The 18197-nt window shown below is 42.5% G+C and overlaps 1 protein-coding gene across 8 annotated transcripts in view; it reads left to right on the top strand.

The window, feature by feature from the left end:
- The window catches only part of RAD51B (RAD51 paralog B), an 850300-nt gene that overhangs the window by 451851 nt on the left and 380252 nt on the right, over positions 1 to 18197 (top strand). For all 8 annotated transcript variants that reach the window (XR_012415889.1, XR_010587847.2, XR_012415888.1 and 5 more), the window contains exon 9: positions 10913 to 11009. Coding sequence is in view for 3 of the 8 variants with exons in the window: in XM_045397566.3 (XP_045253501.2) it covers positions 10913 to 11009 (97 nt within the window). In the remaining 5 variants the exon portion in view is untranslated. The remainder of the gene's footprint in view (positions 1 to 10912; positions 11010 to 18197) is intronic.

The following is an 18197-nucleotide window of genomic DNA, read 5'->3' on the forward strand; positions in this document are numbered from 1 at the left end:
TTAGTGGAGACAGGGTTTCACCGTGTTAGCCAGGATGGTCTTGACCTCGTGATCTGCCCGTCTCGGCCTCCCAAAGTGCTGGGATTACAGGCTTGAGCCACCGCGCCCGGCCTGTCTTAAGTGCTTTATATGCTAACTCATTTATCCTTAAATAGATAGGATTGCTATGCCAATTATACAGTTGAAGAAAGTGAGGTGCAGAGAGATAAAATAATCTACCTGAGTAGGTGTGAAGTAAATAATCTACAACTAGTAGGCAGTGGAGCTGAGATGGAAGCCCAGGGGATCTGACTCCAGAGCCCACCCTCTTAACCCAGGACAGCTGCTTCAGTCACTTCCCACCTCCCCTCACTCTGCATTGAGGATCAGCTAAGACCAGTCTGTGAACATACCCTGAAAAGTATAAAGTACCATATATGTGTGAAATGACATGGTTATTCTTATTAATGATGTCACATGAGAGGCAACAAATAGCTACCTGAAACTAAGGGAGAAAAACTATAGTCCAGCACCCACATGCAGTTGTACTGGACAGGTTTAGCCAATGCGCAGCATATATGCCTCGCCATCCTCTCTAGCGACTCTGAGTCCTGAAAGCCTCACATTTCCCATGTGGACAGTGTTCCAGGAGGCCATTTCCAAACCAGTATCAGAGACTAAAAACCTGTTTGACATCCGGAAGTAGGGCTTGTGCCTCAAGTGTGATCTGCCTTTGGCCAGGACATCCTTTTTTTTTTTTTTTTTTGAGATGGAGTTTTGCTCTTGTTGCCTAGGCTGGAATACAATGGCGTGATCTTAGCTCACTGTAACCTGCACCTCCTGGGTTCAAGCGATTCTCCTGCCTCAGCCTCCTGAGTAGCTGGGATTACAGGTGCCCACTACCACACCTAATTTTTTGTATTTTTAGTAGAGACAGGGTTTCACCATATTGACTAGGCTGGTCTTGAACTCCTGACCTCTGGTGATCCACCCGCCTCGGCCTCCCAAAGTGCTGGGATTACAGGTGTGAGCCTCCGTGCCCAGCCTCAGGACATCCTTTTTAACGGACTTGTACCACATGATTGGGAGTTTGAATGTTAGTAACCATGATGGAAGATCACTCCAAGGGCATCACCATGGGAGGAAGCCTGCCCCTACTTACCATGTAAATATTTAGCCATTTCAATGTATTTGTTCTGGGCCTGTTTTTCTTATGTGTCTCTCCTGTGTTGACTCTGTTTAATTGTAGGTTATTATTCTGTGTCTATATTCATGTCATTTCTTTAAGTACAGACACAGACAGCATTGCTTCAGCTGCCCCCACCCCTCCTTTTAAAAATAACACCTTACACAATGTCCCTTCCTTGAGGACATCAAATAAATAACTTTTGTTCAAGAGCATATCTGATGAGGTGGCTGACTTGGAAATTTGTTCCTAAGCAGACCTCGTGACCTCTGTTTGAACACATAGTGAGTGGCCTTTGCTCCCATTTTATGCTACAGATTCACTCTGGAGATAGAATTGGTTGCACCTCTCCAGGCACTGAGTTTGGAGAACCCTTGGTGGTTAGGATGTCATTTGTGCTGGCAGCACAGAAATATAAGCAGTAAGCCCAGAGTTGCTCACCCTCCACTGGAGGTTTCTCAGAGGCTGGGCGGCACCCAAGGCTCCTCTGCTTCAACTCTGCTCTACTGTAAGCCACTGGAAGTGTAACTGAGGCTGAAGGGTATCAATGTTGGTATTTATCAGGTTGGACATCCCCAAATGCCATATTTTCATACCTCCAAGGAGCAAGTGACTCAACAGAACTGTTTTCTTGGTCTCAAATGAGTCTAAGAAGGGGAAATCACTTAATACCAGCCGTCTGTGAGGGACTGATCACAAAGCTGTGTCTTTCTAATCCTCCTTGCAAATCAAAGGGAGGGGAATCCCCAGAGCCCAGGCGTACACATGAATAGAAAGCACCACAAGTAATAAAAACACCAAAAAAGGTCAGCAGAAACTCGGGGGGCTGCTGGAAATTCACCTCCTCTGCCTTTCTATGGTACTCAGTGGGCAGTGATCAGGTAGCAGACAAGGATACCCAGCTAGACGCCAAAACAACTTGGCCACAGGATATGTACAGTGCAGCAGAAGGCTGGTAGGATAGTTTCTTCCATATCCATGTGAACCTCAGAGTCATCTGACCACTGGCCTTGTTCTCTTCCAGGTTCTAGCTGGCCAGAGACTTTTTGGGCCTCATGCTAACTGCAAAATCGCACACAGTTGGTGAATACACCATTGGAAGCCACTGTGGCTGCATTGTCACAGTTCACCAATTGTGCGTGTTATTTCCTGCAGTGGGCCCAAGATCACTCACAGGATGCTGCCGGGGTTGGGCTGAAGGTGGAAACAGCATACTAGCTTGCTGTTTGTGGCCTCTTTACAACTGCTGGCCCCATCTGAGATCCGGAACCAACACGTGCTAACCTCAGCCCACTGGGGCCAGTGGAGCAGCCGGCAGTGGAACCAGAGCTCTCCACACCTATGTCTATGGCACGGTAGCTGCCGGCCCACAGTTTCCACTGCATGCCCTTGCATATACACCCCAGGAGAAGTAGGCCAAAGAGAAAGCTGCCTTAGGGAGCCACATGGTTATCTTGTGTGTTTACTTTTGCCAAATGACAGACACAATTCTACTTCAATGCATTTTTTCTGAACTCAGTGGTCAGAAGTAGAACGGAAGCACTACTTGCGCCAGCCCCCTCTGTGATTGAGTGAGTGTGTGCTTGTGCAAAGCTGAGGAGATTTTTTTCACCTCCTCCTTCTGCGTTCCCTCAGACTGAGCCACTCTCTTCTTTAGGGGCTCCCCTACTAGGCAGAGTGTTTCTCTAGCGTTGCCTATGGATTTCACAGTGAAATCTACAGAAGAGAGTTTTCCTCAAGGCTGATAATAAGAGGTGTGAATTTATTAAGATTGAAAGTATTCTCACCATAAGCACAAATTATTTCAAGTTGCTCCTTCATCCCTTTTTCCATCCCCTTTTCCTCGGCCACTGCCAATTGGTTCTGTGTAGGATGGGTTTCTTAAGGTTGAAGATAAGCAATGCAAAGGTGGAATTTTGAGTACAGCACTCATCCTAATGTGAGTGAAATATATGAAACATTTATTCTAAGCAGGCTGCTACATTAACAGTTGTAATACATTCATTCTCTGCATATCTTTTGTGGACTCAACACTTTTAGGTACAGAGAGGTTAGGAGAATTTCCCAGAATTGCACAGCAGGTTAGTGACAGAGCCAGAAATAAAAGGCTGCCTGACTCTGACTCCCACACCCATGTTTTCTTCAAGCCAAATTGAAGTTTGGCCTCTTCTCGACAAATATTTCACAAGAAAAGTTTCCCACAGCCTTTCAGATTTTCCCAGAAAACAACTGTTGTGCAGTCCTTCAAGATGGAAGTGACAGGCCGGAATATTGAAACCTTCTCTGTTTTTACTCTAGAACTGACAGTTGATATTTTCTGAGTTGAAGCTAAGATAAAAGTTTGTTTTTGTTTTTGTTTTTTTTTTAAATCATGGAATGATTTTTGATTTTCCAGAGCATGGCAAAACTAAGCCAGCAAATAGTAAAACCAGATTTGTTTTTGTGACGCTCCAACTCTGTAACAAATATTGGGTATCTCTTTACAAAGCTGGAAGTGGACAGGAAGGGTTTGGGATGGGGAGAGGCATGCGTCTGGGAGCGTGGCCTTTCTAGACCTACCCTATTCTCACTCTCTTCCTTCTGCCTCTTGCCCTCATTGCTTTCCTTATTCTCTTTCTTCCTTTTGTCTCCTTCTCACCTCCAGCTCCTACCACAGCAGACAGGTTGGGGCAGACACCGTCATGGTTGGGGAGCAGGAGGACAGCATGGGGAAAACCACTCCAGGCCTTTCTCTCAAACCTTGGTGATGAAAGGACTCAATGGACCTGAACAGTTTCTCACAGGAAAGTTCCGGTCTCTGTCTCCTTAAAAGCAAGGCATTCAGTAACCCTTAACAGAGCCAGGATTAAAACTTGAATTTCTGACTTATCCCAAGCCTCTGTTTGGATAGAAAGGCTAGGTCACTGTCATGTATGGCAATTAGAATCACTTCAGATACAAAAGTAACATTCTTAAAGCAGTGCCTTAAGCAGAGAGACCATTTTTAGTACAAAAAGGAAAAAAAGATTAACTATGCCTTCAGAGCTGATGAAAGGCAGAGCCTCGTCACTTTGAAAGCATTGGATTTAGTGCCAGGTGGGTTGGTGAGTAGACTCAGCACCCACATTCTCTTCTTGCATCTCTCTCTCTCTGGCCACCCAGATTATCCAGGGGCTGCTGTTTACTTGAGAGCTAAAAGTGTCAGTACGGACTATCACTGGACCTCGCCATCCTGGCCCAGTTAAAGTGCCTTTGAAACTTCCTGATGTGTGTTAAATTGTGGCAGGTTTCTGCCAGGGAGTGGGCAGGAGGAGGAAGCAGGTGTTTTTATGGGCTAGAAATGCCCCTGAGATGCCTGAGGTTGCTTCGTGAATCCTCTAGCTCAGCCTACCCCTTCAACTCTGTTGCACAGAAACATGAGTTCCATGAAAAGTTTTAGTTTCAAAACTTCCCATGGGCGTCGGAAATGATAACCACATGTTATCAAGGGCCACTGAAAACCACCAAAAATTTGTCAGAATTCATATAAGATTGCCTCACATACTTGACTTTCATAGAAGTGGAAGCCATTGACCTACTTGATTTATGGTATTTATTAGCAGAGTCTGAAAAGACTTTTATCACAAGATTGATCTTGTTACAGTATAGCATCTTGACCATCTTTCAGTGAATTTCTGGATATTAGATTTCTTTGCTTACTACTTTTATAGGTGGAATCCTCTAGACCATGACATTAAGGCCTGGAGAAGTCACCTGTCAGTAGGTCTGAGCTGAGAGTTTCTCTCTCTTCTCCTGTGTCCCATGTTGCCTTAGGAAGGAGAGCAGGCAGGAAAGCCTGCATGCCCTCGACTCATCTGTACTATTGGTCTTAGACAGGTGACTCCAGTTCACTTGGTGGAAAATGGGGATTATAAAATTTGCCTCTCAGCTGCGCCCACAGAAAGCTCAGTGATGGCATTTGTCAGATTCTTGGGTCCTTAAAAAAATCTGACTTTTAAATATTAAGTAATTGTTTTGCTGATCATGAATATCTCTTATGCTGACCAAACAGGACTAGATATCACATTCTAACCTATTCTTTCCCTGGCTGACCACAAACTCCCTCTTCTTTGTCCCCCACCAAAAGTCAGGTAAAATGAGCTGTTTTCCATCAAAGGCTGTGCCTTCAGGCCCGGCCATTTCCCACTCAGGTCTCCAGAGCTATCCAATTTTCTCTCCACCTATGCATTCTAGTACTCATGGAAGGTTCCAGTATACAAAATGGCTACTCATGGAGCCCCCTCCCCTTCCACCCCACCAAAGATATTTCTAACCTTCAATGTAGAGTAGGTTAGAATTGACATATACATTGGCCCTTAAAGGCCAGGAACATTAAGCTTGAGCAGAGGGTAGGTGTGTAGCCTGGGTATAGTCTAGTCATAGCCCAGCTGAAGAAAGATGAGTCAGCTGAAGGAAGAGGGTCTGCATTGGGCACATAGACTGGCAGAAAGTTGGGCTCAGTTGGCCTAGTCCCCTGACTAATGACCAGCTCATTCTGCTTATTCTCTCTTAACCCAAGGTATTTGCTGCCTTAAGCTACTTTTTAAATACTTAGTGGAAATAAGTCATGTATTTTTGTTAGTGTGTGTGTTGGTTGGGTTTTCCTGGCCAGGAGCCTCTGCCTTCTGACCAAAATGACATGGATTTCCCAGCCTTCTGCCTTACCAGTTCATCCCATCTTTAACTGGTTCCTCTTTATCTCTTTTCTCTAGCTTATATGCCCTGCTGGCTAAGAAAGGAGGACCTACTGGGTGGTTTATGAATCTATACTCTGTATTTCTTTTTTAAAGATCTTAATTTTTCTCTTAATCTGAGTGTAGATATTTGACTGGAGTACACAGAAGGGTTGAGTAAGATGCATTTAGAGAAACTATGTAACACAAAGGAAAACTGGGCACCTGGGGGCATGGCTTTTGAAGGGAGAAATCTCTCCCCATTTTTCCTTGTGGGAAAGCATTAAAAATGGGACTCAAGGTCTATGTGACACTATATGAGGGGCCATTTCCTATACAGGTGCACCTCTGTAAGCAACCTACAGTCAAGAGGGCAATGCAAAGAAGCTTGGGAGTAAGCGTTCTCTGACATAAAGCTGAGCTGAGACAGAAGTTACTTTTTATAGGGTTTCTTGTTCTTCTAGTAGGTGGATGATATTCTTCTTCCTCAAGAGAAGCTGATTAAGTTGGATTCTGTCTATTCCTGGCTTCAGACCTAATCATGACCATTAAAAATATCTATCTTTTCCTTTGCCCAAGAACCCCACTCTGGTCTTGCATTGTAATTGGTGGTACTGGGGGTGTGTTGTGTGTTTTCAATAAGCCATATTTTAGGGAAATAGCAAAAATAGCCCATTTACTTTCAATTAAATTTTTATTGCTTTTGAACATATTGACAGCAAATATTTGTTATTTGTCAGCAGTGGGCTATATGCTATATAAAAGGGAATCAGGCATGGGTTTTATAGCTAAACAAGCAAGGTATAAATCAGCAAAGGTTAACTAATGAGAGTGATGGGGTAACATTTTCCGTAGGCCGGGTACTGTGCTAAGGACTTCCTATGCATTATCCAGCTGAATCCTCAGAACCATGTGAGCTAAGTATTATCATCCCCAGAGAGATTATGAATCTTGCCCCACGTCACACAGCGAGTAAATGGTAGAGCCCAGGATCTAAGTTCAGGTCTGATTCCGAAGCCCTTGTCCTAAACACTGTGCAAATTGCTCTTACACAAATTTAGTGCTGAGCATCAGAAGACTCAGTCTTTTCCATGGAGCAAAGCAGCAGGAAAACCCCATGAAGCGTCAGTTAGAAACCAGATTGTGTTAAGAGTCTGTTTATAACTTGTAATAGTATTTCATATGTTATTTTAAAAGTATAGTTTCAAGTCTCCTGATTGCCTCAGAGGAAAATACACCTACAGTCTTCTGCCCAAGTTGTGAGGATTGTAATCAATGCTTTGGGAAATGTTTTCATTCTGTCCTTTTTGCTGAAAATAGATTTAGAAAACCACAACAATTCAGTAAGATGGCATGATTAGCAAAGCCCTGAGTTTGGTTGCTATGTATCCCTTTGGCGATTTGGCTTTAAGATTCGTAATTAAAAGGGAGAGGATTATTAGCAAAATCAGTTAGGAGCTTGTTCTTTCGCCATTGGGGAGTGCATATTTTCTTCCCCATCTGCTCTTTCACCAGAAGTGGAAATGATGCTGGGTATCTTTTGAGGTACATCTGTAGTTCAGTTTTAGGTTCTGTAAGATAGCATTTCATTAGTTCTGTACAATAAAACCATCATCTCAGTACAAGTTTCCATTACAGAACCAGTGAAGTGAGAATAAAGTTGAGGAAAAGTGGTCTAAATATTTTAGTCAGTGCCTTATCACTGAATTTGTAAGTTTCTAGAGACATACAGTACCTTTATATCTTGATTTCCCCCATGTATATGGTGACATGCTTTGTATGGTAGGGTTAAGTAAGAATTTTTTTCTCATTACTATTAACCATATCATTGGAGTCCCAATCATTTTCACCAAGCCATCATTTAAAAGGATCACAAAATCACACCTGTAATCCCAGTACTTTGGGAGGCTGAGGCGGGTGGATCACAAAGTCGGGAGATAGAGACCATCCTGGCTAACACGGTGAAACCCATCTCTACTAAAAATACAAAAAATTAGCCAAGCATGGTGGTGGGTGCCTGTAGTCCCAGCTATTCGGGAGGCTGAGGCAGGAGAATGGCATGAACCCAGGAGGCAGAGTTTGCAGTGAGCCAAGATTGCGCTACTGCACTCCAGCCTGGGCGACAGAGTAAGATTCCGTCTCAAAAAAAAAAAAAAAGAAAGAAAGAAAGAAAGAAAGAAACACAAATATATTAGAGCTGACATATTTAGATCTCTCAGAAGTTCCACTTTTTTTTTTTTTTTTTTTACTAAGATAGACAAATGCAGTATTCAGTTCATTGGTAGATAAAGCACATAGTATTTTCAGAGTAATGTCAGTATCTTATTGGCCTTGATTTAAATAATAACTATATTTTTCTTACTAAGATTTTTACACAAATTCTTTGCAATTAAATAAAACTTAGGAAGGACTAAAATAGGTAGAAATGATCAGGTACCAAAGTATATCCTGATATAGAAAATTGTGATTTAGTGTTCTATTGTTAGAACCAACTGTCTGGAGCCTATGGCATATACTGATTTATTAATCTGTATATCCTCATTCTGAAGGAAATAGTAACAATAACAACAATTACTTCTATTTATTGAATATTTACTATGTGTCAGATATTTTAAGTATCTTGCATTGATTATCTCATTTAATTCTCATAAAAATTCTATGAAATAGATATTATTTTACCTGGGAACAAATGAAGCTCAAAGGTACACAAGGTCAAAATCAGAATTTGAACCCAGTTTTACTAAACTCCAAAGCTCATACCCTATATTATAAAAGAGAAATGACCAGGCATGGTGGCTCATGCCTATAATCCCAGCTACCTGGGAAGCTGAGGCAGGAGAATCGCTTGAACCTAGGAGGCAGAGTTTGCAGTGAACTGAGATCATGCCATTGCACTCCAGACTGGGCCACAGAGTGAGACCCTGTCTCGAAAAAAAAAAAGACAGCGATGAACACAATTCCTTATTTATACTCGTATAGCTGAACAGTTGTTTCAAGGAGGCTACTTGACCATTTCCAGCCATTTTAATTGAAGACATATCTTAGGTGATTCTCACTGGTCGATGGAAAGTAGCAATACAAAAGAATATGAGAGATAAGATTAGCAAATACTGAGTGGAATCCTGCAATATCTGATTATTGCTGCAGAGTGACTAGAGACTCACAAGCCCAGTGGGCACACAGAACTTAAAAGGTTGTCTTTGCTATTCGAGTACTTCATTTCTTTACCTGACCTTGCCGTCCCACTCCCTCTCAGCCCTCAATTAAGCTGCCATTGATATAGGATTTATAATGTGTCATTGGTCCATTCAGGATACAGTGACAGAGGTGTGGCTGAAAAGCTGGATAATAAAGAATGGGGGCAACTTCCCTTTCTGTTCAAATCGGGGTGGCAACAAAACCATAGCTGACCCTTGGTTCAGACCAGCACAGTCCAGCTAGACAAATATTCCAAGCACTGAATTGTGCACTAAATGCCTAATGCCCCTTGCAGAAGGGACATTGCCTCTGAGTGACCAAGATGCTCATAGTTTCTTCCCACCATGTTTAGAACATCTAAACCTTGGAAAATGATTATAGTATTCATTATGTTATTATTTTCCAGAAAAGAATCTGTATTTATTCTTCCTCTAGGCTTCTAAATGATAAGGTAGACTTTACAAATGAGGATTTTTTAGGAATAGTTTCTTGACCATACCAAATTTGAAAATTTGTGCGACATTCGATTACATGAGTTAGATAGTTTTAAAGTCCTTTCCAGGGATCTTAAATGTTATGAACTTTATTTTGTATAGGTAGGTTTATGCTAATTTGTTTCTTAAATACATAATGAGACTTCTTTTGTTAGAATTTAACTATTTCAAAGAGGAGTGTTATTTCTTTAGAGTGAAACTCATTCATTCCTATATCACAAATTTGCAAATAAAACTCTGACTTTTAACGATAACAAGCAAAGAAGCCACAGGCATCCAAATTTTATTTTATTTTATTTATTTGTTTGTTTGAGACGGAGTTTCGCTCTTGTTGCCCAGGCTGGAGTACAATGGCACGATCTCAGCTCACTGCAACCTTAGCCTCCTGGGTTCAAGCAATTCTCCTGTCATAGCCTCCTGAGTAGCTAGGACTACAGGCGCCAGCCACGACACCCGGCTAATTTTTGTATTTTTAGTAGAGAAAGGGTTTCACCATGTTGGCCAGACTGGTCTCGAACTTCTGACCTCAGGAAATCCGCCCACCTCAGCCTCCCAAAGTGCTGGGATTACAGGTATGAGCCATGTGCTTGGCCCCAAAATTTAAATTATTAATGTTATTCAACACCAGTAATATCTTAGGTTGTGGTTGCAATTTTATTTTATTTTATTTTTAATTTATTTTAATTAATTTATTTATTTTTAGACAGAATGTCACTCTTGTTGCCCAGGTTGGAGTGCAATGGTGCAATCTTGGCTCACCACAACCTCTACCTCTCGGGTTCCAGCGATTCTCCTGCCTCAGCCTCCTGAGTAGAGTAGCTGGGATTACAGGCATGAGCCACCATGCCCGACTAATTTTGTATTTTTAGTAGAGACTGGGTTTCTCCATTTGGTCAGGCTGGTCTCGAACTCCTGACCTCAGGTGATCCTCCTGCCTCAGCCTCCCAAACTGCTGGAATTACAGGCATGAGCCACTGCAGCTGGCGGATATAATTTTGAAAATTAAAGTCTGTTCAAATGTGTACATGTGCATTTAATTGTGGTTAGCTGCCTATTATTTAACTAATATGATAACACCCCTCAATCCCAACTTACTCAGCATTTAGAATGAATTGATAGAGGTTTTACTCTGAAAAAAGTCAGTCTATTTCCTCAGTTTTCTGGGTTTTGAATAACTGCTAGGCCTTGCCAGATATTCTGGCCTAAAGATAAAGCTGGTGAAAGTCAGGGCTGGGGTTTTCCTACCTGTGTATTTATCAGTCTTCTCCTAAACCAAAGTCTGCCTTTTGATAGCTCTAATAATTAATTTGGTCTTCCCTGTCTTTCTTCTCCCTTACCCCTCCCCTCTCCCTGTCTGTTCACAGGTTATCTTGACGAATCAGATTACAACCCATCTGAGTGGAGCCCTGGCTTCTCAGGCAGACCTGGTGTCTCCAGCTGATGATTTGTCCCTGTCTGAAGGTAAGGAATCTGTCCTGGAGAGGCTGAAACTTGACACTGACATACAGCCCCACTGCCTTTCCACCTCCTGTTGAGAGCTGGGAGATATGGCTAATAGGCCTTGGCCAGTGAACCCAGCCAGAGCCTGTTGATTTAGGTTTGACCACCTTTCCTGGCATCCGATCTCTTATACTGGGGAGTCTCTTGCCCTGCGTCTATAAGTGAGCTCCATTTGGAGGCCAGTCACTCCTCTGTGGGCTATTTCAGGTCCTTAGTATGAGGGCTGATGAATTGTTAAATGACTTTGTTTTTGAGACTGATACTCAAAGATTGGCTTTCCCAGTGGTCCCCTAGCAATTTAGCCTTTTGTTTGTGCTGAGTTCCTTTGGACTAAAAAGCACACATCAGTTTCATGTGCCAGAGATATGACATTCTTGATCAGCTTTACAGAAGATTAAGAAAAAAATCTCCATGCTGGTAAATCTGCAAAATTTTCTCCACCCTCCCCTGCTAGCAAAGGTCAGGCTGGCTATGGTTTCGATGGCAATAAGCTTTACGTAGCTGGGGAAATAACACCAGTAAACCAGAGGGTGGTTTCTAGTTTTATTGAAAGTGCTTACTTGACAATTCTGAGTTGTTCTCCTTGTAGTCTAATATCTTTCATGCAGAATGCTATGGGCCTGGGTAGACATGCAGAGCTCTTCCAGGCCTCTCCGCCCTTTCCACTTTCTGAGAATTGTTCATGATGGACTATAGGAGACTTTTAGGCCTAGCAAGGCTGCTGACTGACTGCCCAGATGGTCTTCTGCAGAGCAGCTTTGCGTTATGGTCTTAGAAATTGCAAGAACCACACCTCTGCTTCTTAGTGGTGGCTTAAGGAGTGAAAACGAGTGGCTTATTTATGAACACTGTACAATGCTTTGTGTACCTTCCTTCTGAGTTCAGGGATACATCATCAGAACCCCCATTAGCGAGGCTGAAGACCTGCATCATGGAGTATTCCTCCCCCTGAAACTGTTGTCATCAAGTCTGCTTAGTACTTCTTTCCGCATATATCGTTCCTTTGTCCCCTCTTTTTTGTAATGTGTGTTGTGGTCAGCTGATTTACTAAACTCCCAGTTGGATTATTGTAGTAACATCCAGATTGGCCTTCCCAGCTCTAGCCTCTACAGTTTACATTCTGCCACTACCAAACTGAACTTCCCCGTCTGGCCTCGTTCTACTCTGTTGCTCTCCTACTCAGAAATCTTAGAGAAGATTTTTTGTCTGTTTGTTTCTTTTTTGTTGTTTTTTTGTATGTTTTTTTCTGAGAATGACCTAAAATCAGTAAGCTGATTTTAACATATTTAGGGATTTGGGGTTTGTTAGCTTGAAATCAGCCATGGCGAAAGTATTTATACCATGGAAATCAGCAAATGCTAAAAATCAGCTGGCTTGTTTTTTTATTTCCTCCCTTTGGGTAGACGGGTTTTCAAAACACCCCTGGATAAAGTTAATGATTTTAACCCTTCATAATCTGTCATTTCCTTTCTATTCAAATTTAGTTTCTGCCGGTATCTTAGGTGAAGCTCCTATGCCAAGCGTGCCGCCCTTGGCCTGCCCCTCCCCAGGCCCAGCTCCAGGCCTGTGCAGAGACAGCTCACTTGAGAACAGCGCTTCTCTTTTTCATTTCTGCTGCTTCTCGTCCCACATCCACTCCTTCGAGGCTTATTTAAAGACTGCCTCTTTCACAGAAGCTGCTTGCCTATGGTCTCACTCTCTGTTTTTCCTCTGTGGCCACTCTATCTGCTCAACTATATAAGGAAAAAGTCTAGAAAATTAATTTTACTTTTCATGTTTTTCTGCCTAAATTGGCAGATTTTAAAGACAGGACCATGTCATATTCTTTTTGTATCCATGTTGTCATCCGGTGACTAGCAAAGTTCTAGACACATACTAGCCAGTAAATAAATGCTGAATGAATATAACAGTAAATACTTCGGAAGAACAGTGACCATAAGAATCATATAAAGCACCTATGAACATTGTTAAAAAATTGTTATAATTATCACACACACACATACACAGATACACACACACACACACACACTTATTCAGCTCTGCGGAGACCAGAATCGAGTAAACTGCTTCCTTATTTGAAAACCAGTAAGTACTTTTCTTTGTGCTGCCTTCCTGGTTTATCTCAAGCAAAAAAGAAGAACAAAAAACATAGAAAAGAAATTGCTTTGGGGCTGCAGTATAACTGCCACAAGACACCCCTGGCGTCGTGTTCATAACAAAGGAAGAGTTACCAGCTTATCCTCCCAGAAATCCAAGAAAGAATGGAAATAATTGATTTTTCTAGATTTGTTTTGTATAGCTGAGCAGATAAAGAGGCTATATAAACATATTCCTAAAGTCTATAATGAAGGTTTTTTATTAGTGGATTAAAACGGACAATGTCTTAGAACATTTATAGCCATTCAAATATATTACAATGGTTGTTAAGTTCCTATGATTTACGCACACACATGTGCACATGCATGTATAAATTGCTCTGTTTTGTTTCAAGCATTCGTTGTATCAGCTATGCCATTGTGTTATTAACTGTGGTGTTGGGCAGGCCCTTTTGATCACTTTGGGTCTCAGTTTCTTCTGTTACATGACAGGTTGGATGAATAGAAGATTGCCGAAGTTTTTTCCAGCTCTAGCATATAAGATCATGAGGTAGGTCTGAAGGTCAGGAGCATTCACCCACTGATGGGGTTTAATTCTGACTTACAGAGTAGGAAGAATGGCTGCGTTGCTCATGTTGCCCTAGATTCAACACAGTCGAGAGGATCTTTAATAAATCTTAGCACTGATACTCCGGCATACCTGCAGGAGCCTTTCCTCCCTGTATGTTTTCTCTTTCTCACTCTGGGTACACTTCTGATCTTGTCTGTGTGTCTCTTGCTCTCTCCGCCTCTCTCCACACAAAGTTATACAAAATCAGAAGTGTGTGCTAACCAGTGAAAATGAGAAACACACCGGGATGGGATGACTTTGTAACTCTGGTCAATTTGCATAAGTTCCGAAAGTTCCATTCTCCCAATAGTTTGTGAATAGGATAGTTTGTGAAAGGCAGGCTGCAAATTGACAAGCACACTGCACATATGAGGAGATATTTTAAGTAAATAGAGAAAATTCAGTTTGCCCTCTCATTCCTTCTCAAGGCACAAAGCTCAGGGGCAGGAGCAATGCCAGGAGAGTCCTTGGCCCTTGAGGTGTACTTCTCCCTTCTTTGGCTGTCCCACCTGGGAGCTGGATAACTCAACAGTGGAATGAAACCTCAATGAAGAGAATTATACCATGATGTCAAGCAGTGAACATGAGTCTACTTAATCCAAGCCAACAACTCAGCCACAAATTTAATAAGAGTTGGGGGGGCGGGGATACCCAGCAACACAAAAACAAAGAACTCTCAACTTTACAAACACTGGGAGGGCAACAGCTGGTCAGCCGAGATTAAAGGAGCGTGAGAGAGCACCTCCCATCTCCTGACTTCTCCTCCCCCATAGACGTCCCTGCAGCCAGCCAGGGCTCGCTTTTTACAGCCCTGTGCAGATGACCTTGTTCCAGCTAAGATAGGAGCACTTTTGATCTCAGCAGGGGGATGCTCTGGGCCTGCAGCTGGCAGATATTAATAGTCCAGGATCTGTTGGGGTGGAAGAGATCTCTCGGTTGGGCCAGGTCACTTGTATTCCCTCCTCTGCATCAGAGCAGAAGGGACTTCATTTCCCTGAATCAGCCCCTGCTGGGTGCTGCTCCTCTTAGGTCCACTCAGATCATTTGATCTCTGGCTGCTCTTGGCTGCTTGTTCTCACCCCACAACTGTTTTCAAGGGAGCACTGTTTAAACAGTGCACTGTGCACTGCAGCTGAATTCTATTACAGGACAGGATAGACCTTGTCCCCCCCGCCGCCAAATCCCAGTGTTTCTCATGCTCACTGGTTTGCACACACTTCTGATTTTGTATACCTTTGTGTGGAGACAGGCAGAGAGAGCAAGAGACAAGACCTGAAGTGTACACAGGCGAGAAAGAGACAGCAATACAGGAAGGGGAGACTGTTGCAGGTATGCCAGAGTACCAATGCTAAGGTTTCTGAAGGTCCTTTTTATTGTGTTTAGGGCAACATCAACAACACAGTCATTCTTCCCACTCTGTAAATCAGAATTAAACCCTATCATTGGGTGAATATTTCTAATCTTCAGACCCTCCTTATGATCTTAATTGTTAGAGCTGGAAAAGACTGTAGCAATCATCTAGTCATCCAATCTGTCATTCAACAGAAGAGATAGGGACAGAAATAAGGATTTTTTGGTTGTATATTCTACATTGTTCTAGACTAGGTACTTTGAATCACAGTATTTTCTTCTTCAGATTTCATTTTGTTGACAGAAGTTCAGACATACAGGTTATTATAGAGTTCCGTGCTTAGTTATTGTGACTGTTCTGTGGCCAAGGGCACGTTTCTTAGCCCTTGCCAATTCTTCCTTATGGTCATTGGAGATACTGAGGATTGTTGGACCTCAGTCATAGGTAACATCTCTTTCCCCCAGAGTGATTAATAGAGAAGGGATCTAACAGTCCAAATGGCCTAGGATGCCATATCCTGTTCCAAAGTCACCTGGGATTTGAGCAGGATCGGCTGAGTGCCCACCTACTGTGACACAGTTGGTAGGTGAGATTTGACTGATGGTAACAGTGAGCCCTGTGCAAGATGGAAGCTGTAGACCATTGGCTTGCTTTCTTCTGATGATTTAGCAGAGTAGCAGTTACTTCATTATGGTGACATGGCCCACTTTAGGAGTTCCACATGGCTTTATGGAAAAGAAGACAATATTGGGCTGCCATCTTGGTATTCCCAGCATCTGGCATGTTGTATCCTGTTTTCTGCATTACTTGTTTTCGATAGATCAGAGCACATGAAAACTAAAAATGTAAAATGTGTGGCTAGGTCAAGGAAAGAACACAAGAGAAACAGCAGTACTTCCTAGAGCCAAAAGTGGTTTCTAGTTTTATTGTTGGAAGGCTTTCTATTCTGGTTGGAGTCAGGGGAATTGATGGCTGATTTCATGTGCAAGAGAAAGTATTTGGGGATTCATATTCCCTACCAAGCCATCCCTGCAAAAAGCTGGAGTCCATTTGAAAGATTATATGCAAGTTTGTGGCTTGTGTTCTCTTTTAAAATAAGTTCAACAAGCAAGAGCAGCTCAGAATGGTTGGGACAAATCAGAGACTCATGGTTGTGAAAGAAGCAAACTTCAAAGCGTGGTATGAATTTTCAAGTCTTATTTCCACTCTTGCTTTCCAGCTGGATCTGCTCTGGATTTACTGCAGGATGTTTGAAAATGTGGCTCCCTGCTAATCTCAGACAGTTGCTATGATCAATGGTTTCTTTCATTTCCGATAAAAAACACTGGTGTTTCTACTTAAATTGTGTGTATTTTCAGCTTTATTATTAGAGTTGTGATTTATTGTCCTGCATTACCCAAATTTGTAATCCATTAACCACAGACTTTGGGGCGGGTTGGTCAAGTTAGCAGAAATCTCTACATATTTTAGCTCCAAGGCCCTTCGCAGCCCAGTCTCAAACTAGATGTTCATTGGTTTGTGTAGGGCCATGTACCAATGGGTATGAGTGGAGAAGTTTTAAAAATCCACTCCTTGGGGGTATGGTGCAAGTTCCCTAAATTAGTACTTTGAAAGCCTATGGTCTGACTACAAAGTTAATATTAACAACTATGATCAACATTATTAACATTAGTGTTTCCCTAGTATTTTTAATTGTCTTAAAATGATGAATTTCTTAATCTACCTCAAGCAACTGAAGCATGAAGGAGAGAAGAGAATTGCTGAAAGGCCACACAGTGAGAGGTGGTGTGCTGGGAACAGAAGTCGGAGTCCCTCCTGTGAAGTTTTAAATTTGGTTACTGCTGCCTCTTAGGAGTGAGTTTTGGATAAAAATGTTTAAGTGTCCTAGTGACCTTTCAGTTTTTGTTTCCAAAGCCACAGACTATATCAACACACACAATTTTACATGGTTCTATTCACAAGGGCACACGCCAGCCAGTGCTCTACTTCCCTGGTATTCAGGAGTCCATAGCACTTGACTGGGCATATGTCTTCCAGCAGCTGTTCAGATGCCATGAAAGGCCTGATTTATGGAAAAAGATTAAAAGCACCAAAACATGTGTGGTATTCGGCTAAAGAAAGCTTAAATATTATGTGAGGTAGGGGAAGCTAGAGTTGAGAGGAGATGGGCACAGCCTACAAATGTCAGAAAAGCTGTAAATCCCAAAAGGGAGAGGAATGTGTTGAGGGTTTTCAGCCTGGAGGCCAGGGGGCAATATAACCTCAGCTGGGAGATCAAAAGGAGAAAGGGAACATTAAAGTCAACCACCAGGAAGTGCTTCTTGGTCAGGAGCTCTGTTTTGCTGGTGCTAGTTTGTCAAAAGGAGGCACATTTGAAGCACAAGATGCGTTACAGTTAAGTTAGATGAGAGCCAGAGAGGTTTCTTTGGGGAGCAGTCCTTTAGGTAGTTTGTGTGAGAGTTGGGCTAGCTTTGAAAGTAGTTTCCCCTCACACTCAAATCTTTTTACCGCCTAGGATTTACTGTCTAATTTCTCAAATCTGTACTGTTTCTGTTAAGGTCTCAATGTCAAGAAGGCTGGAGGGACAAAACACCAAGGCATCTTTGTCAGTTGCCTCAACTAGAGAGGTGACAACAGGGCCAAAAGCTGAGAGAATGAGATGTCAAGAGGTGGTGTGATCCCAGAGGCCTTCAAGTTAGAAGGACTCTGAGAAGAGATCCTCGTTTTCCATCACTGCAGAGAATGCTATACCAAGGGCGAGAGGCCTCTGGGTCAGAGATCATAAAGAAGAAAAGAATGGCTGGATTTTAGGGGTGGTGCCCAACGATTAGTTTGTGTTGTAATGTGACATGAAGTATCTTCAGAATGCATTTGCAGTGTTTACTGAGATTTGGAGAAGGATCGTAACACGGTCTAGCAAGGCAGTCTAGCCCAAGGAAGGTCCAGTTGAGGTCCAGCCTAGTTTCTGATATCTATCCCTTCCAAAGCTGCATGTTTAATTAAAGAAGATGGATGATCTTCCCCAGATAGAGGAGGGCTGTTCTTCAGTCAAAGATATGGAGTGGTTGTGTTTCTCCACCAAAACCTTTATT

Source organism: Macaca fascicularis, chromosome 7 (assembly GCF_037993035.2).
Source record: "Macaca fascicularis isolate 582-1 chromosome 7, T2T-MFA8v1.1".
Taxonomy (NCBI): Eukaryota; Metazoa; Chordata; class Mammalia; order Primates; family Cercopithecidae; genus Macaca; species Macaca fascicularis.